This window comes from Panthera tigris, chromosome C1 (genome assembly GCF_018350195.1).
Source record: "Panthera tigris isolate Pti1 chromosome C1, P.tigris_Pti1_mat1.1, whole genome shotgun sequence".
Classification (NCBI taxonomy): Eukaryota; Metazoa; Chordata; class Mammalia; order Carnivora; family Felidae; genus Panthera; species Panthera tigris.
The window spans coordinates 34,513,625-34,534,296 of NC_056667.1; the positions used below are offsets into that span (position 1 = coordinate 34,513,625).

At 50.8% G+C, this 20,672-nt stretch overlaps 1 protein-coding gene across 8 annotated transcripts in view; it reads right to left on the minus strand.

Annotated features, from left to right (window-relative positions):
* ERI3 (ERI1 exoribonuclease family member 3) overlaps positions 1 to 20,672 on the minus strand; it is a 127,731-nt gene that overhangs the window by 22,166 nt on the left and 84,893 nt on the right. For all 8 annotated transcript variants that reach the window (XM_042996908.1, XM_015535368.2, XM_042996910.1 and 5 more), the window contains one exon: positions 4,154 to 4,253. In XM_042996908.1, the coding sequence (XP_042852842.1) occupies positions 4,154 to 4,253 (100 nt within the window). The remainder of the gene's footprint in view (positions 1 to 4,153; positions 4,254 to 20,672) is intronic.

Sequence of the window (20,672 nt, forward strand, 5' to 3'; positions counted from 1 at the left end):
CATAGTGGTAAGAACACAGACTCTGCACTCAGATGGACCCGGGTTTGAGTCCTGGCTCTCCAATTCAACTGGCTGTGTGACCTCAGGTGAGTCACTTAACTGAGTCTCAGCTTCCTAATCTATAAAATGGGAATGATAATGCCTGTCTTCCATAAAACTGGTGGGAAAATTATATTAATAAAAAGTACCCCCAAATAATGTGAGTCCCCTGTTGACCCTTTCTATGTACATGCAGTCCCTCTTCGCCCACAACCCGCCCCACACCACCCTGTTCACCAGGCTCCCAAGGCCAAATCCACCACCCCTGAAGGAAGTATCCATCTCCTGACTAAGAGGCCGTGCTGACAGCCCCCCACACCCTCTTTCTGCCTGGAGCTCTACTGCCTCCATCCCTGAACCTACCTCTCCCTTAGTTGCCAGGGCCAACTGTATCTGTCTTGACGACAGTACCTGTGAGCTCTGTGGGGGGACAGGCACTCTGTCATCTTCACCAATACGTCTATCACAGTTCCTGACACATAATAGGTGCAAAGTAAACATACACTGACCTGGTCCTCTACTTCCATTCCCATGGCTACTGCTGGCTCTGAATTAACCATCACCTCCATGCACTTTACTGAACCTTCCCCTCTGCAGTTTCTCCTCGCTAGTCCTCCCTGTACAAACTCTCAGTCTGCTCTAATTGAAGCCCAACTCTGACCAGGTCACTCCTCTGCCAGGAGGCTCTCACAGCTCCTCCTCAAATAGCTCAGCCACAAACATCCATCCCGGTGGGCCCTCTCCCCTCCTACAGCCTACCCCACAGCTCCAGGCCATCTGCGTCACCCTCCAGCATACCTGCCCCTTGCTCTCTCAGGGCCACCACCACCCAGAACTCAGCAGGAGTCCCCACCAGGTAGGTCCAACAAACTCTCCCTACCACACGTACCTTAGAAAGAGGCTCAGGAGATCTCTCTAGGGCTAGAGAAAAATTGGCGATTTGCACACAGAGACATTGCCCGCCCCCCTCCCCCCAACACAGCACTGTGGGAGAGCCAAACACATCCCAGAGATGACTGAGCTCTGGGTTCTGAGGGACCCTTGCCCAGCATCACCAATGCTGCCCCCCCCCACCAATATGCATACCACTCCCCACTCCAGGCTGGCAGCTCCTCACGCAGTTAATTAGCACTATGTCACTGAGGACCAGCCTGAGTGGCCAGTGACAGGAGCTGACCCTTGACCCCAGGGCTGGGAAACAGTCCACATCAAACTCTTACAGCGCGACCCTTTTAGCACGCACAGTAACTCGGGGCACCGCCAGCTGAAGCTCATTAAAGCTGTCTCTTTGGCGCGAGGGCCATTAACCTCACTGCTTAAAACCAACGCCTCCCCTCCCCGCCTCTCCCAGCCCAATTAATGCCCTGCATCCTCCCTCCCCTCCAAGCACCCTCACCCACACCTCAGAGCCAGCTAGGAGCTGGCAGGGCAGCCCTCTACATTCAAAGATACAAAGACCCTGTGCCAGGAACCCCTGGCACCCTAGGGAGGCCCTGGTGTTGTCAGGGCCACAGATGAGGGGGCTCCTTGAGCACCCACTGTGTGCCAGGCCAGGCACTGCATAAGTCCTTTACACAGACAGCTTTACTGAACCTCTCCAATAGCCCTGAGAGGCACTGGCATTATCCCTTGTCTAAGGGCACAGGGCTCTGGTTGGTAGAGCCAGAACTTCCTTTGGCTCTAAAGCCCTTAGTCCATTATGACTCGTATCTTTGGACTGTCCCCTGTGGCCCAACCAGATAGAAAAACGTTCTTTCCTGAAGAGGGAAGGAACATCTCAGGAGTTGTAATAACAGAGTGGGAAGAAGGAACTTCTTCCTCTCACAAATACACCCTGGAACACATCCACAGAAGCAGGGCAATCCCACTGACCCAGTCCCACTGGTCCCTCCTACCACCCAGACTCCATTATTTGTAGCCCCTCCCTGCCTGGGCCAGCACAAGTCTTCTCACTGATCCTCATTCCCTGGTTCCTCCCTTTCCCATCCCATTGATTCATCTACTCACTTGTTCATTCAGCACCCCCCCCCCCAAAGAGTTTACTAAGCATCTACTAAGAAATAGTTTGTGCAGCACATACTGCCTCATCAATTCTGAGTAAGAGCTTTGATAGTGCTGTTCTCTCACAAACCTCCTGTCTCCTCAAAACCTCATGAAAGAGCCAACCCTTTAACCTGGCATTCAAGACCTGCTTATTTCCCCATTTCTTTTCCAGCTGTTCCCTAACCCAAATGTCCCTCCTGCTCCAATCACAGGAAACTGCTTGTAGGTGTCTAACTTGTTTTCAACATGCCTTTTTATGCTTTTGTATGTACAGTTGCTCCTAAGTAGAAAACCCTTCCCCCATTTTTCTACCTATAAAACTCCTATTCATCCTTCAAGGATCTCCTGACTCAAATGTTTTCTTCTTTAGGAAACTCCCTGCTGGCCTCCCAAGCATATCACCTTGCTAGGTTTGGGGTCTTCTCTAGGTTGTATGGAATAGCTCCTATGGAAGGGAACAGCAGCTGCTGTGGGGAATCCCCAATTCTCTAGGTGTGTTGACTGCTTCCTCTTTCCCTCAGGACCCCACAGGAGCCTTGGGGTGTCCCAGCAAGAATGATAAGGAGTATCCCTGAAGTCAGTGAGATGTAAATAAAGAAGTAGAAGTCACTTTGGCACCTGAGGACAGGGGAATCCTCCTTTGGGGCAGCCTAAGTGTTCCTATCACATCCCTCAGTACCCTGGGTACCCAGTTCAATCTCTGTCTCCTCCTTGGATATGACCTCCTTGAGGACAAGCACTTCCACTCAGCATGCCCAGCACCCACTAGGCACCAGTGATGTCCGTGGAAAGGATGAAGGGCTAGTCTGTAACAGGTGACTGGGTCCTTTTGGTATACCTTGCCAGTCCCCTCCACCACCATAGCTCCCCAAAGGTACACAGGTTATGATAATGTCATAGCACCTCCCAGGAATACCCCCCCATCCCCCGCCACTCCTCCCCACTTGGAACAAAGCCTATGCTTGTCAAATACCCTGCTTGAGGGGCGCCTGGGTGGCTCAGTCGGTTAAGCGGCCGACTTCGGCTCAGGTCATGATCTCGCGGTCTGTGAGTTCGAGCCCCGCGTCGGGCTCTGTGCTGACAGCTCAGAGCCTGGAGCCTGTTTCAGATTCTGTGTCTCCCTCTCTCTGACCCTCCCCCGTTCATGCTTTGTCTCTCTCTGTCTCAAAAATAAATAAACGTTAAAAAAAAATTAAAAAAAAAAATACCCTGCTTGAAAGCATTTGCATGACGTGTGCTCACACACACAAAATCAGATACACAGAAATGAACGGACTTTCTGGTGGATACACACACAGGCTGATGGTTACTTCCATATACAGACACATGCCCTCAGGAAAATGTACAGATATATTGTTACACACACACACACACACACACACACACACACACACACACATACATACACACCAAACCCATACTGATATATCAGAAGCAGAGCCTCCAATGCTTAGAACCAGAGTCACTCCAGCTCCTTCCCAGGCAGGAATCCCTCTGAGGGTGCACACACGCTTGGTACCCCAAGTGGCCCCTCCCAACCCAGGCAGTGCTCAATGGAGGCTGCTGCTCCTGCGGGGGAGTCAATACCCTGTGGACGGAGCCATCGGTCAGAAGGACCCCGACTAATTAAAAGCTGGTGAGGTTTAAATAATTCATCTCCTTAACTCCCATTGATCGCCCAGTTTAGTAGCCACAGACTTGAAACAATATTAAACAGTCTCCTCTAGCTCCATGGGGGGTGGGTAAGCTGACATGTGCCCACCCCTCTGAGGACATCACCCACCAGAGATGCAGGAGGGGTCAGGGATATCTCGGCCTGAATCCAAGGACACCTGTGACCCACCCAAAGACCAGATCCCAGTCTCCTCCTGAATAGTGTTTTGAGAGATTTTTTCCAATGGTCTGGTTCCACTCTCCCCTCACTCCACCCTCCTTCCCCACTCCCCCCAGCTATGGAAAGCACCCCGTTAGAGCACAGAATGAGCCAAAGAACCCCTCTGTGTGCCAAGGGACTGGGGCATGCGGGCACGGGACTGACTGAGCTGCCAGGGGTATATGTGGAGGGACTGACCAATGCCGCTGTGGGGCCGGCCTATGTGTTGCAGGCTGAGGCCCTTGTTCATGTCTAGAAGTCCATTCTTGGGCCAGCAGCCCATGGCGAAGCTGTAAGCCTGGAAGACAGGAGGCAAGAATGGTTAACAGAGGCCCTGGTCCCCGATACTTACCACCTCCACCCTCCAGCCAAATCGTCCCACTAAGGGCTTACTCTCATCATGTCACTTCATGAGAGTCCCCTCATGGAGGCCCCTTTCCTCCAGGACCCCCACCAGAAAACCCCTTCTTCTTTCAGAGCTCCTTTTGTCCTAGGTATCTCCCATCAGAGACTCCCAACCCCCACTGGGTGCCCCCTTGCCAGGCTCCTCTAGAGAGCTCCCATTTACTAAGACCCTCCTTTATCAGGACCATCCTGGGGCACCTGGGTGGCTCAGTCAGTTAAGTGTCCGAGTTCGGCTCAGGTCATGATCTCACAGTTTGTGAGTTCGAGCCCCACATCGGGCTCTGTGCTGACAGCTTAGAGCCTGGAGCCTGCTTCAAATTCTGTGTCTCCCTCTCTGTCTGCTCCTCCCCCGCTCACTCTCTGTCTCTCTCCTTCAAAAAAAAAAAAAACGTTAAAGAAAAAAATTTATCAGGACCATCCTGTCAACAGGGCACCCCCTTCACCAGGCAGCCCTATTAGATTCTGCCTTTCCAGACTACCCAGCACTCTGCTGGGCCCCTCCCCACAGTATTGCTGGTCATAAAGCCTGGTGTCAGAAAGGACCTAGGAGACTAACATATCTAAACTTCACTCTACAGATAGGAACACTGAAGTGAGAGGGGGCCAACCACCTGCCCATGGTCTAATTGCTTTAGACTGAGAGGCAGGCCAGGTTATGGAAGGCTAGGTTCCATGTGTGGGCTCAACTGAGGAGGGGTAAGGTCTCAAGCAGCTGTGATGGGAATATATGAAGAGACTGTGTGTGTGTGTGTGTGTGTGTGTGTGTGTGTGAGAAAGAGAGAGAGAGAGAGAGAGAGAGACAGAGAGACAGAGAGAGAGAGAGAGAGAGAGAGAGAGAGAGAGAGAGAGACTGTGTGTGGTTGGGGGAACAGATCTCTGCTGAAGGTCAAGTGCTCACTTATGCATATTCAAAGCGGCCACCCATCGATCTGTACTTAATTGTTTTCCTGGGGTTGGGGAAGGAAGTGCTGGGGGCATCGATCTGCTCAGGCCCCTAGCACTTCATTGCCCCCCTCCGTCCCCTACTCTGCGCCACCTGGCCGCACCAACCTCCGTGGTGGGGGGTGGTACATGGTAGAACAGGGATGGCACTTTTTCTCACAGCCCCTTACAGGCACATCTGACTCGATAGCACAGATGAGGAAACTGAGGCCCAGAAAGAAGAGACTTACAAGGGTTAGAATGTTATTAAGTGACCCAGTGGGAATTTAATTCCTGCTCAGCCCAACAAGGGGGTACCCACTGGGGGTTGGGAGTCTCTGATGGGAAGCAAAGTCCTGGGCTTCTATCAGAGGGCTGTATAGCTGGATGGCCCTTCAAACATTACCTATCCCTCACCTCTGAAGTCCTGGAACCCTAGGCTGCCCTTCTCCCAGGGGCAGAAAGCAAATGGGATGTGGTCATTGGGAATGTAGCTTGGTTGAGTTGCCAGAAGCTAGGTGGTGGAGCCACTGGTGGAATGGAACTAAGGTGACAGCAGCCACGGTCAGACAGGCACTGTAGTGTGCCCACCAATCCCTGGGCCCAGAGGTCCCCATCCCATCACAGACCCCCTCATGGTGAGGAAGGTCCAACACGGGGTCAGGAGGCTGGACAGAGTCGGTGCTAAGGCCAAGGGGCTGGGCAGAGGGCAGGTACCTTTCCTTCTCAGCTGCAGGAACCAAGCTTCAGCCCTGTGGGTGCTTCAACCTCAGCACCCTCCCTAAGCCATTTTCCTTGACATGGAGGTACCAGCCACAACTCAACTTCCCAGTCAACCCTCCCACGTTTTCCCAGGCCACAGCTGAACCCACAAATCGGGGGCTGAGTGTGAGGCACAAGGACAGGGGAGAGAACGCTGGCTCGGAGCCAGGGCAGAGCCGGGGGAACGCAGGCAGAAGCGAGGGAAAGCAGCCAGTGGGTGGTGCACAGCTGGAAGAGCTGCTGAGCGTGGTCAGGGCCATGGCTGGAGCGCAGTGGGCCAGAGAGCAGTGGCGGGCCGGCTTTCAAGTACTTTAAAATCACTTACAAAGGCCGGATTAAACGATCAGAAATTCCATTTAATAGGACAAATAAAGAAATAACAATCTACCCTATCAGCCTGGAGAAGGCGAGCTGGATGGGTTTTTTTTCCCCTCTAAAAAGGAAAAAGGGAAGGAAGGGGGAAAAAAGAAGGATAATGTGTGTTTACTCAAGCAAAGAAAAAAATATTTAAGTGATGTCGGGGAGAAGATTGCAGTAACTAGTGAAGAATAACATCGTCTACTTTGCTGTCAAATCACACCCGAATTTCAGTAATAGATTCTCGGCTGACACTCAATTCAATTCGAAGGTGATCCTGCTTTATCCCAGCCCATCAAATATTAAACACTTGCATTAGCAGGTGCTGCCGCTTCCCGGCTTAAAGCGGCGGGCGGGCAGCAGGCTGCTGAGGCCCCTCTGCTCTGCTCACGGCTTGGGGACAGGGCAGCTCAACGTTATCTGCACGTCATCCCGAGTCTTATCGCAGCTAAGCGGGAAGACCACTTCAGATAACATTAGACGCTTGCCCTGACGCGTCACCGTGATTAGATTATTATTATAATTATGACTCCCCAAGATCTTCCCTAGACTGGGACATGTGGAAAGGGGGCGGTGGGTGGCAGAGCCCAGGAGGGCCGGGCTGGGCCTGGCTGGACCAGGGCAAGCTGGAGCCCAGGCAGGAAAACAGAGGCAGCAGGCAAGGCAGAGGCCCCGGTCCCGCCTGACGGATGCCTTTCAGGAAGGGCAGTCTAGCTTGTCAGAGCGAGGGCGAGATGAATTGGCGTCTCCAGCGTGGCCGCGGGTGTCATGCGCACAGTTTCCTATTCCCAGATAAGGCATGATAACCAATTGCTGCCGTGACATGGCCTCATCCAGTTCTTCCTCAGGGGGGCACGGGCGGGGGGAGGGGGGCAGCACGTGCACATGGGTCTGCCAAGCTCCTAATAAGAGGGATTTAATTTTTACAAATGCTGCTTCCAGCGGGGCCTTCACATACCAGCCAAAGTCCAAAATGATATTAAAAATGGTTAATTAAAACTGCTCTCCTTCAGCCTGGGCTCTCCCCCTGCTGCCCCTGCTGAGAACCCTGGCATGTCTCCCCCAGGCACTACCATACACCCCTGCAGAGCTGAACCTTCCGAAGTGACCACCAGCCTCAAGGAATCCCCACAGGCACAGCACCACAAGCTCCCTCCGGCTCCTACATCTAAGGTACCCCTCAGCCACAGACAACAGACAGAGCCACCCAGAGAACACAGGTCCTACAGCAATCTGTGTTCCTACCAACGTGTGGTCTGGATCCTCACACCTGCTGGCCCTCTATGTCTGTACGCACATGCCCACCACCCCCAGCACTCACTTCTTAAGTCCCTCCCCATCAGATACATAACCATCAAGTGTGCATACCCACACAGGCACCAAACTCCCCCTCAGGTTACTCGGCACATCCTTCCACTCCTGACTCCTTCCAGACATCCTCTGGGAGATTACATCCCTCTATGAACCTGAACAGAGCCTGCCCAGGAACCCAGCTTAGAACAAGGTGACATGGGCTGTGTCTCAGAGATTCTGGCTGAGAAGTCAAGGCTGGGACCTAGGGAACCATTAGAATAGGAGGATCAGGGAGGCTGTCCCCTGTGGTTGCCCACAGGGACAATGGAGACAAGCAGGCCTGTGTGGGGTTGGAGAAAGCTTCCTGGACAGAGTGGTAGTGGAGGGCTGGAGCGGGGGGGGGGGGGGGGGGGCGCTAGGTTTGACAACATTCCAGGCGGGAGACACAGCAAGGACAAAGGAGAACGGCAGGAGCAAGCTTGGTGAGAGCACAGGCAAGGGCTTGGGTGTGGCTGGGGCAGCCAACAAGGACAGAAAGAGCCATATCTTGAGGTGCTGCTTCCCAGCTCTGTGTTCCAATGGCAACACTGGCATCAATCAAGGGGCCTAATTATCGTCCATCCCCTTTCTCCCGCCTGCATCCTATCCCCACTTCCTCCCTCTTTCCTGCCAGCCTGCAGCGTGCGGAGGTAAAGGACCCAGAAGCTTTCTGACTTTGCTGGGGCAGGAATGTGTCATAAGAGCTCTCACCAACAGCCTATGCCCAAGTCCCTTTCCAAATTCTTGGGGTGCCACTTCTCCAGCTGCACCTGCCCAGCTGTGGCTTCCTGGCCAAAGAGTGGGGCAGATGGAACGATGACTGAGGAGCCCCTGAGTCTATCCAAAGCAGGTGGAGCTGGGGTGAAAGATGCCGGGTCTACCAAACCACAACATCGCAGCCCTGTGCCAGGAAGGCACACACACTTCCCTTCCCCTGGGCTGCTGTAATTTCCATGCGCGGGGAAGCAGGTGCCGAGCTGCTCCCGGCTGGCTCTCCTCTCTCGCGGCTCTGCCCGCCTTGGCTGCTGCCCCATTAGCTTAGTGGCCAGCCATCTGCGACGGGCCTGCCGCGCAGCCCTGCTGTAGGCGCGGCGGGTGGCCCCCTGTGTAACAGGGAGCTTTGCCATTAGCGCCTTTAATATTCTGACACCTCAGCACAGCCTGCTATTACATGCAAACGCTGATCGCCCTGTGAAATTACATTGCTGGGCCCGCGAAATGGAATCGTGTATAATCAGCCTCCTCCATGCACTGTCAGTCCCATCACAAACACGGCGCCCGGCGGCTTACGGGGGCTTAGCAGCTGCGACAAGTGTATTGGGTTTAATAGATGAAGTAGCCCTCATCGGCAGCAGCATCAGATCCTTCAAAAAGGAAGGAAGAGGCATTGATGGCTGCTAGGGTGTCTCTGCCCACCCATTCACTACCTGCGAGGTCCCTGAGGGTGGGGTGGCTACTGAGTGGGCAGGGCAGTGGTTGGTGTTAGAACCCAGCTCAGAGTGCAGACAGAAGCACAGACTGCTCTGTAACTTCCAGAAAACCCAGATCTTCCAAGCTAGAACCAGCACATCAGACCTATCCAGCTTCCCCATGAGGTGGGGAGGAGCAGACCTTTAACCAGACCTGTAGGTGACATGTCACCTGGTGGACCTAAACCCAATGGGTCATTTCCCAAGACGAGCAACCAAATCAAATCACCCGCCATTTCCACAAACACCCAATGGATGAAGCTGTAAAGGTGATACTCTGAAGGATGGGGGAGAGAAAGCCTGACACACGTAACTACCTAATTCTTTATTTAATTGGCCAACACTTCCATAGCTGGTGAACCAAGTACTAAGGACACAGGTAAACATGAGGATGGCAGATCTAGCAGCCCAGGCTTCAGAGGAAGGCAGTGTGGTCAGGCTCAGGAGTCAGACAAACACGGATTTCGTTCCCAGTTCTGCCAGTTATTAGCACTATCACTTTGGAGGAGTTATCAAAGCTCTCTGAGCCTCAGTCTCCCACACTACAAAATGGGATGATCGTTCTTTCCCCAGGTATACCTGAGGTCACTCAGGAGCACCCACTCCCATTATTATCTCCAGATATTCTTGGTGCCATCACCCAAAATGCACACTGACTTTGAGGATGCTGCTCCCTCTCCTTTTCTGGGCTCAGCCTAGCACCAATTGTGGCAGACTGTATTTTTCAGTGATGGCTGCAACACTATCTCCCATCTCACATGTTCTTCTTACAATGTGACTTTGATATACCTCTTATCTACAGAGGGAGTCTGTGTCCCTCTCTTTGAAACAGAGTAGGCTTTTGTGACTATTCTAACTAACAGAGTAATGCAGAAGTGATGCTGTCTGACTTCAAGGCTATTTCAGAAACGCTGAGGCAGCTTCCTCCTCATTCACTGGAACACTTTCCCTGGAGCCTGAGCTGTTCTGTTAGTAGTCAGACTGTTCCAAGGCAGCCATCTTGCTAGGAAGCCCAAACTAGTCCATGCAGGGACCACAAACAGAAGCCACTGAACCAGGCAGAGAAAGAGCCAGCCAGCCGCTGCTATTCCAGTCACACCCTGTGCCAGCTTCAAGGACTAACTACAAACGAATGAGAGAAGCTGAGCTAGAAACACCTTACTGAGCCCTTCCTGAATTCCTGACCCACAGAAACCATGAGATATAATAAGATAGCTGCTGTTAAGTCACTAAATTTTGGGGTGATTAATTATGTAGTAATACTAACTAGGAAACCAAAACCTACTCACTTCTGGATATCCTCTGCCAATACCTTCAACTTCTTGCTGCTTGGAGACTATTCTTCCTCTCTCTCTCTGGGACTGCATTCCAGGTCATCATCACACTGGGTAATTTCAGTATCTACAGGATAGCCCACCCATGAACCTTGCCTTTCAGTTTCTCAACTTCCTGTGCTCTAATGACCTTCTCCTCCTCTACCTATTTCAGCCATCCATCCCTATGGCCACACCCGGGGCCTTATTATCACCCAGAACTGCTCTCTCTCAGAAATCTTAACAAAGACACATTCCACTCTGACCCCAGCCTCCTATCCTTCAGCTTTTGTACCCTTTACTCTTGCTCTTTTCTCAGCCTGCCCATCCCCTTCTGGCCTCAATCCTTTCTCTACCTGGCCTGTGGCCCTGGGGTCTATCATTTCAACCACTCATTCCCCAGTCTTCAACTCCTTGCCCACTTACCCTACTACACCTTCCCTGAAAAAAACCCAACCATGACTCCATCCCTCTACACCTGTGCTTGAGCTGAGTGATGCTGGAAAGTCACTCTTCTGCATAGGAAGTGGATACTGTGGGTACCACCTGAGCAATTCTCAGTGGTATGCAACAATCCTACTCTTCTCTTTCATAAAGATAATAAAGCTGTGGCACAGAATTCTTTCAACTACATGCCCCTCATCTACACATGCATCTGTATCCTTCCCCGCCTGCTCCTCTGCCAATGTTGTTCTAACAGAAGGGACACCTCACTTCTTGTCTAAGACCAATACTGTACCTGTGCTTTACACCTCGCCTTTCTCCCACCTGCTTAGTTCTGCTCCATCTGGGACCCCCTTTCTTTCTAAATTCTTAACCTCCCCCTCTCTGCAGGTTCCTTTCCACTAGCATTCTAGCAAATGCTTGACTCTCTATCAACTTCACACAACTTCTTATGTCTCAGGTTCCTCTTTGTAAAATAGAGGTAACAGTTCCTACTGAAGAGAGTTGATGTGAGTGTTAAATGAATTATTATGTGTAAAGCGTTTAAAACAGGGGCGCCTGGGTGGCTCAGTTGGTTGCGTGTCCGACTTCAGCCTAGGTCATGATCTCATTGTTCCTGAGTTCGAACCCCACATCAGGGTCTCTCTGCGGACAGCTCAGAGCCTGGAGCCTGTTTAGGATTCTGTGTGTCTCTTTCTCTCTCTGCCCCTCCCCAACTCGTGCTCGGTCTCTCAAAAATAAATAAAGCATTAAAAAAAATTTTTTTTTTTTAATTTTTAAATTTTTAAATTTTTTTTATTTTTTAATATATGAAATTTACTGTCAAATTGGTTTCCATACAACACCCAGTGCTCATCCCAAAAGGTGCCCTCCTCAAATACCCATCACCCACCCTCCCCTCCCTCCCACCCCCCATCAACCCTCAGTTTGTTCTCAGTTTTTAACAGTCTCTTATGCTAAAAAAATTTGTTTTTTAAATAAAGTGTTTAAAACAATGCCTGGCCCTCTAAAAATTATGACAGTGTTAGATTATTATTTTTAAAGCCCTCCCTTCGCTCCACATCCCCATTGGGTGACTGTTCTCCTATTAATAATAACCAAACTTCCCAAGTTTGTCTTCACTCGGCTCCACTTACCTCCCCCATCACTCCTTAGCCCTTTGCAGTCTGGTTTCTGGCCTTACCGCGGTGCTCTGCTTCTGTTAAAGTCTATGGTCCTCACCACACCACCCACACCTAGGGACACTTTCAGGGTCTTGCTGTCTCCTCTACTCTGTGGCCTGCTTCAGCTTTGAAACCCTTCTCCTTTGGTTATGTTTGAGTTTTCTTATCTCTCTGCCCTGCCATTTTCCTCACAATCTCCCTGCAATCTTTTCTGTGTATTGCCATCCTCTGCATGCGCTCAGGTGCTTTTCGCTTCCTGTTTTGGTCTACACTCAACCACTCTCCCTGGGTGCCTTTTTCAACTTCCTTGTCTTCCAACTCTCCAAGTTCCGATTTGATACTCTTTGCCACTACTTGAGTATCAAACATATATACTCTATTGCCTACCTGACATTTCCACCTGGATTTCACTCAGGTACTTCATCTCAAACTTAAAAAACAAAAAACAAAAAACTCGTTTCAACATCTCCTCTCCAAAGTGCTCCTTCTCTTGGGTTCCCAAATCCCAGTGAAAGCCATTACCATCTCTGTGGTAGATCAGAAATGTTGGTTCAACTGTGCTTCCCTTCCTTCTTCTTTACTGCCCCCTGAGTCCTGGGATTGCTGTTTCATGCCTCCAAGACTTGAGCAGTTCCTTCAGCCTGCCTAGAATGCCCTCTGCCTTCTCCCACTTTTTGTCCTAGTGAACACATACTCTTCTTTCACCACGAACTCAAAGTACCTTCCTTTCCCAAGATTTCCCTGACTCATCCCTTTTTTAACTCCCCCCCCAACCCCATACTCTGAATAGCATCTGTAACACCAGATTTGTTTACATAACTGTTACCACGATGCTGGGAGATTCTTAAGGGGAGGGGCTGTATCTGCTTTTTCTCTAAATGGTCTCCATTGAGGGAAGGGAAAACCAAACATCTCTTTGCGTCTCATTTTGCCAAGGAGGAAGGCCTGGTTTTCAGAGTTACTACTCCTGTTGACCCTATCCAGTCTCCTTCTAGAATCATTGTTATTCTTGCCCAGCAGACCAGCAATCCCCCCACAGCCAACCTTACAACTGGGGTCTCAGCTGCCTGTCTTAGGAGAGAAGAGGAGATGGTTTCTGCCCCCCTTCTCTTTTTCTGAGCTCTTTGGCTTTATGGATAGCTCCCCCTCCATTCCTGTGGCCCAGCAGCAGCTTGGCCAGCACAAGTATAGCAGCAAAAGGATGGACACTCATATCAGGTGACAAAATCCATCCTCTCTACCCCTAGCGGATAGTTCTACAAGTTCATTAGTGTTCCCCAGCTACCAACACACTTGAGGGTCCCCAGAGCTGCTGCTGCTTCTTTTTCCATCAACAGAACTTGAGTGGGATAATTACGGTCTCTGTGTGCTTAGTCTTCCTGCTCACGGCCCACAACAGGACGGCTGCCTCTACTGTACTGGACCATCATTACAGCAAAGGCAGGAGCTGCACCACAGGTCCAGGGTCCACAACATTTGGAGGACAGCTGCCAAGTCAGTTGGATCTCATGAGGGGCCTGAGTCTATTCTCAGGTGGAGTAATCCAGAGCCCTTGCTTCATTGCTGAGTCAGAGGGGACGTGGAGGCACCAAGGCTTCTGAGGTGAGAACCAGACAAGAGGAGCTCCTGAGCCATGCTGCCTGAAACCCCACAGAAGAGGATGGCCTCTCTGGGGCTCCACCTGCACTGTCACAGAGTTGAAGGTCTCAGCCAGCTGCCCAGGGTGAGAGCTACCTTGTGAGTTTTCTTTGTTTTCATTACAATTTCCTCTCCCATTGCTTCTTTTTAGCCAGCCCTTTCCTCCCCGGGGTGCTGGGGATTGAATGAAACACCACCCCCGGCTCCAATAAGTGTATTTCAATTACATCTGTCACTGCATAACGATATAATGATATATCATGTGATATTAAATCCATGGTAATCATATCAGGGATTTTTTTTAATCGTGCACTAATCGCATTATTACATCTCTATAATTAACAACAGGAGGTATGGAAATTCAGTTAAGGCAGAGGCTCAATGTACTCCCCTCACCCCATCCCGCCCTAGCTTCCCCAGATTAGGGCCCGAGTAGGAGTTGGGAACTGCAGGGCACTAGCAGGATGGGCCAAAGCTCCCACCTCCCAGTGCCTCAGCCATGGGCAGAGCCTTCAGCATCCAGGGCTAGCAAAGAGAGGCCAGACTGGGACCAGGGTGCTGTCTTGTGGATGCTCAGGAAAGAGCCTGGGATAGAGACCACACAGAGAGGCCCAATGACAAGGCTGCGCTGGGCCTTCCAGACCTCCTGTCATTACAGCACTAAATCTTCTCCATGGGGAGGGGAGTTTCCTTTTCTTCAAACCAGCAAGGCCAATGCTTTTAAGGCGTAAGGCAAATTCCTGCCTCATAGTCTCCTGATCAGAATTCTTCTTGCTACTGCTACACATATTCCCTCTCTCTGACCTAGCCCTCTGTGGTGGCAGCTCTTAACATCACCAGGTCCAGCAGCCGTGATGTCTCTGCCTCTTGGTCCTAAAATCCCTGAGCTGAACAAACCCAATGGTTCCTGGGTCCCTTCCTCCCCAGTTCTCTCTCTGAAGTCTGGTCCTTCATATTGCATGACAAGTGGGTTTTTGATAACCACTGGAGTTGTTCCCCTTTCCCCCCAAATGGTCCAAGTTGTTATGTCCTCCTACCCAGACCTATATGGAGATGGGAGGGGCCTGGGACTGCAGCCTGAACTATGTCAAATGACCCTGTCTCTCCCACCCCCCTTCCTGATACTGAGCTGTTAGGGCTAATCCCCTCAGGGGTGTCAGAACCAGTCTGCAAAGCAGAATTTTGTGTTTCAAGTCCAAAGCTTTGAACTTGGCATGTAACTAGTCCTCAGTGAGGGGCAGGCATTTTGCTAAGTTTGACTCTCAGAAGTTGGACAGGCCTGAAGATAAAAGAGAAAAATCATGTCCTTTTTCCTAATAAAAAGGAGACACTAATAGCAGTCAGCACTTAGGCAAAGCACTTTAAGTTTCTAAAGTGCTTTCCAAATTAAAATATAATCCTTTATTGAACATGTGACACCACCAACCCCACACACACACGAAAGCATGTGCCTGCTTGTACACAGCACATACACCTTCACTTTCTTTCTCCCTGGGAAAAATGAAAAGGCTGTTCAAAACCTTCACCCCAGACCTCCCTCCATCTTCATTGGCTTGCTCATGTAACACACACTTATTATTGAGCAACTACCACGTGCCAAGCTCTGTGCTAAGTTGTAGAGACACACAAATCAAGTAGACTAGGCCACTGCCTTCAAGGAGCTTCCAAGCTAGAAGAAGAAACACATAAACTCACATGCAGTGGGGGGCTGAGATCCTGCCAGAAAGGCCCTGAGGCAGAAACCCTAACCAGGTCTGGAGGGAAATCACCAAGAAGACTGAGGTGGGCTTCAGTAGGACACCGAAGGGGGGCGGTGGCGGGGCGGGGTGCCTGGGGAAGGTGGATATGTGTGCCAGGAGCTCAGTTCAGAGGTCTGAGCTGAGACCAGAAAGTCCTAAAAATGTGTATGAGTGGCACATGAACAGGGAAGATCACCCAGAAAGAGAATAAAAAAGCCGTTAGGGTCAGAAGAGGCCCTTCTCTTTTCTGATGTTTGGAGGGAAAAGAGAAAAGCCAAGAGATGGAAGGCTGAAACACTACAGCCTCTAGAACCAAGGCCCAAAGAGCCTCCTGTCTGGGCACACCCACCATCCTGGCCCCCGTACCGCCCTTGTCACAGCCACCTTTACTCCACTTAGATGTGGTACGATGGAAGAGCAGGCTTTGTAATCATACTGACTCACTCATGACAAACATACTGACAGCCTATTACATGCCAGGCCACATGCACACGTTAGCAATACAGACACAGTACTGTCCTCAGACAGCTTCACAGTCTATTGGAGAAAGCGGATATTAAATAAACAGCAACATAAATAATCACTAAGTTATACCTATAGTAGGGGCTCAAAGAAGAAATGTAGGCTGTTAGGACAGGACAGGAGAGAGGAACCCAACCTAGTTGGGGAATGGTTCCCTGAGGACAGGTAAGCAGAAACCGATGGACTAAGAGGGGGAGAGGTTTGGGGTCAATGAAATGATGCATGCTAAGGCCTTTAGGCAAACTACAACAGTACTTGGAAGGAGTCAAGCCAAGGCTGGTATCCTTGGAGCACAGGAGGCAAATATGAGATGTGGCTAATGAGGAAGGCAGGAGATGCCAGACCATGTAGGGCCTCAGAGAACACAATAAAGGGTTTCATATTGTTTCCTAAGGCAATGGGAAGCCATACAAGGGTCTACCACTGTCAGGCAATGTGAACTTAGGGTGCTGTACGAAAGTCACCTTTGCACACCTACCCCTCCCTGTTCCTAAGGGTAGTCAGGCCTGGGAAATGCTAATAGAGGACCAAGGCCATTTTCTTCTGGAAGGAGAGAGAGAAACTGCACAAGCAGCTGAACTCATTCATTCATTCATTCATTCATTCATTCATTGAAGACTCACATATTTGGGGAAGGCCTGCCAGACCCTGGCAACTCAACTGAATTACATGTAGACGTTGCCCTCAAGAACTCACAGCCCTTTGTAGGGAAATGAATACAGATGCTAGGAAGTGCCCAGTCACCGTATCAAAGCCATCAGTGAGAACTGCAGCAGCATTCATTATGAAGGAGAAAAGTGCTCAGGCCCAGAGGCATCTGGAGCCCGGGATAGGTGTGCTGCCTCCTGGTCCCCTCCTCACTGCTCAAGCAGCAATGGGCTGGCTGGAACAAACACTCTGACACAGACTGCGGACTGGGCTGGGGGTAGGGTGTGAGGAGGACCCTGAGCCAGGGCTCCTGGGAAAGGGCTGGAGACCAAGCAGCAATGAACTCGAGCCAGGATCTCCTAATGGTAAAGATGAAGGTTGGAAGGATGTGACCAAAGCTACAGAAGGCAGAAGAGGGAAAGGCTCACTGTATCATCCCAGGATGACAGAAGGGGCACCTTTAGAACAACTAACAGGACTTAAATAGGAAATCAGTTCAGGAAATGGCAAATCTAGTCCCCAGGCCTGTTTCCTCTTTGGAAAGTGAAGGGCTTAATTACTTGACTTCTTAGGTCTCTTCCTGATCTGAAATTCACTGGAACTGAGGTGAATTTCCCACAAGAAAGAGTCCAGCTTATTTCTGATTCCACACCTTTGCTTATGCTATTTCACCCCTGAAACACTAGCCTTCCTCCACCCTCTCCAAATCCTACTTGTCTGCCAGGATACCACTTTCAGGAAGCCTTTCCTGATTTCTCTTCCTCCCTCCCCTAAGTCCCATCCAGACCTCCATGGTTCATACTATGGTTCTCCCTATAGCACTTTGTTTAATTACATATTACACAGGGTCTGGTTCTCTTACCTGATTGGTCTGGGGACTGTCTTATCTCTCCCTGACCCCTGACATCCATTTCAGGGGCAGGAGGGGAGCTCCACTCTCTCAGGCCCTAGAAGCAGGCAGAAGTCTGGGTCCCCACTCCCTCTGCCCACAGTCCTTTGAGAACTCAACAGGGCTCTACTTGAAAAGGGTGCTAAAAGCAATGATGTCTCCAAGTGCGATGGGAGATATTTGTGTCTGCTTTACCCTTGGCTTTTTGCTCCGGTTCAGGTAGGAGCGGGGTGGGCCGGCTGGCAGATCTGAGAGCGCGGCACGCCCCAGCGGGCAGGGCGCACAGCGCGGGGAAGGCGCGAGTCAGTCTGGAGTGCTCCCCATTTATCAAGCTCACGCAGGCCGCCAGCCGAGCGAGTCTTTCTATCATTACACCTCTCAAAATCCGATTCATACCACTAATCCTGCCTTCATTCTCCCAGATTAATAACATCTCTTTCAACCTTCACAGTGTGATAAATAGACAAAGAGAGAACAAAAGGAGAGACAGAAGAGAGAGAAAGAGCTGGAGCAAGTCCCCATAATAGAGAGAGCCGAGAAAGAGGAGAGGGAAAAAAGGAGAGCGAGCGAGAGCAGGCAGCGGCCGGAGACTACAGCTACCTCAGAGAGCCGCTGAGGAGAGCGGGCCGCTGCGCCCCGCTATGCGCTCCGCTCCGTCCCTGAAGAGAAAGAAAGGCTCGTTAACAGCTCCTTCCTGCCTGCACTTTTGTTCAGATTCTTTTCTTCCCTTCCAATCCTGCTTTAGGTCAAATTCCAGTGAAAATGAGTTCCCGGTTTCATGGGCTCCTCCCAGCCTCCCTACCAGGCTCAGGAACCAATTGGGCCCCTGGCAGCTGGGCTGGATCTAGGCCCAGGCAGGGCTGGGAACAGGTTTACCAAGGGTGGGGCAAGCTGGCCTAAAGCTTCCTCAGAGCTGGTTCCTTAGCCTGGTCCCCTGCCTTGCTCTTTAGGCTGAACAGAACAGGAAACAGAGCAGAGGGAGGGCTTGGGGTCTATTTCCTAAGGCTCTGTCCTGTACATCTCTCTGACTTAAAGCCCTGGCAGGTGCAATCCAAGGCCCTTAGCCCCCAGCAGCCTAGCTAGCTGGTGAAAGTAGGCACCACCCAGGCTTGCTAAAACTGAGGTGTGCCCCATACCATCAAATTATGATGGAGAAGTGTGCCCGGGAAAATAAATCCCACTGGGTCCCAGCCCTAGCCTTAACACAACTGATCTGTGACTCCTCTCCTTGTTCTCTCTGCCCAGAGGCTCACCCATGCTTGTCTCCATAGCATACTCCCTATCCTCCTCACAGACTCAGTTTGAGGCCCCACTTCTGGATGCCTGTCTGAGCTCTTCCAGAAGAATTCAGGCACTCCCTCTTCTGGGCTTTGGAAAGCAACATCATTTACATCACCCTGTAGTGACGATCTGTGTCTCTTACTCCACTGGGAGTCTATCAGAATTCTGAGTTCTCTATTCCCAGGCCCACACGGCCAAGGCACTTCCATTCTTGCCCACACTAGCCCTAGCAGAAGACTAAGCCAAACAAGGGTGGACCCTCCCTCCTAACTGCAAAGAACTTCTATGCAGCCAGCAAGCCTAGCTCAGTGGCAGAGGCAGAGGCACTCTGCCCTGGGAAGCCCTCTTCAGGGAGCCTACTCCCTTCACAATCCATCACAATGGGGCAAAGTGGATTTTTTTTTTTTTTTAATATTCTAAAAACTTTATTGACTTGAACCTGATTTGAATATGTCAGATGAGGGGCACTGGGATAGCTCAGTTGGTTGAGCATCTGACTCTTGATTTCAGATCAGGTCATGATCCCAGAGTCATGGGATTGCGCCCTAGATCAGACTCCACGCTGAGCATGGAGCCTACTTAAGATTCTCTCTCTCTCTCTCTCTCTCTCTCTCTCTCTCTCTCTCTGCCCTTCTCCCCAGCTTGTGCATGCTCTCTCTCTCTAAAAAAAGAAAAGAAGAGAAAAAAAAAGAATATGCCAGATGAGAATATTGTACAGCAAGTTGTACAGAATTTCTTACATAGAAAACTTTACATCTGTAAAGAACACAGCCCTCCTTTTGGATCAAAATGGCTGCTACCAACTCCCACCACTCATTCCTAAGAGATCCCATCGCTTCCAGCCCCAATCCTCACATTTGGTGAAACCCTCTGCTTAGGGAAGGAACTTGAAAGCTCAAGAGAAATGGAAGCTTCATAGGGCCAAGTAAAAGAGTAAAGTGGGTAGAGGGTAGTCCTTGGGATCCTATCCCCTCTCACAAAAAATCCAGAAAATCTGTTAACCTTCCTTCAGCACTGTATCAGAACTCTCCACCCTCACCTGCTCCACCAGGCCTCCAATATCAGACACCTACAATAGAGAGGATGAAAGAATGACAGCAACTGACATTTGTCCATGAGTCCAAGTGACCCAAGGGCATGGGTAAGAGAGAGAATGATACAGTCTCAGTGAAGGACAATGGTCCTCCCTACAACCAACCTAGCCCACTGGTACTCTGATCTTCAGGGCAGGCTAGGTGCAACTGGCACATAGGCCCATACTGCTTTCAAGCCCACAGCCACAGGAGAATTCCAGAAGCATGGATCCCAGCCCCTTCCTTCCCTAAGAGCACACATTATTGGCAGATCAGACAGCCTCAGCCAGTCGACCCTGCAGCCCTCTAGACACAGGCAGCCAGCAGGCCCAGACACCCTAAAACTTGCTCTAACCAGCTTCCATGCTCTAAACTCCCAGGTAACTTCCTTGACAACTTCCCCAGGGGTTCAGAGAGATGCTCTAGCCCTTGTAGCCCCATGCGAGACAGGAGGACAATCCTAGGCTCTGAGAAGAGAAGTCATGGCAGCCCCTCCATCCTCTGCCTCTATTGCCAATCTTTACTCAATGCATAGACTCAGCTCCCACCCCTTAGGTAAGCCTCCACCAAGTCATCCAACTCTGAGGGATGAACCTCATGCCTTCAGGGGTTTGACGCCTCAATTAAGAGGGACCACCTAGACCCCAGTAAGGGACCTGTCTGGTGAGTAGATAGAAGGAAGTCAGCCAGACACAACAGGGTCTCTGTCAGGTCATGAAGCCAGATTCCAGTGATGTTTTCCCCCTAAATCAGACTCTGAA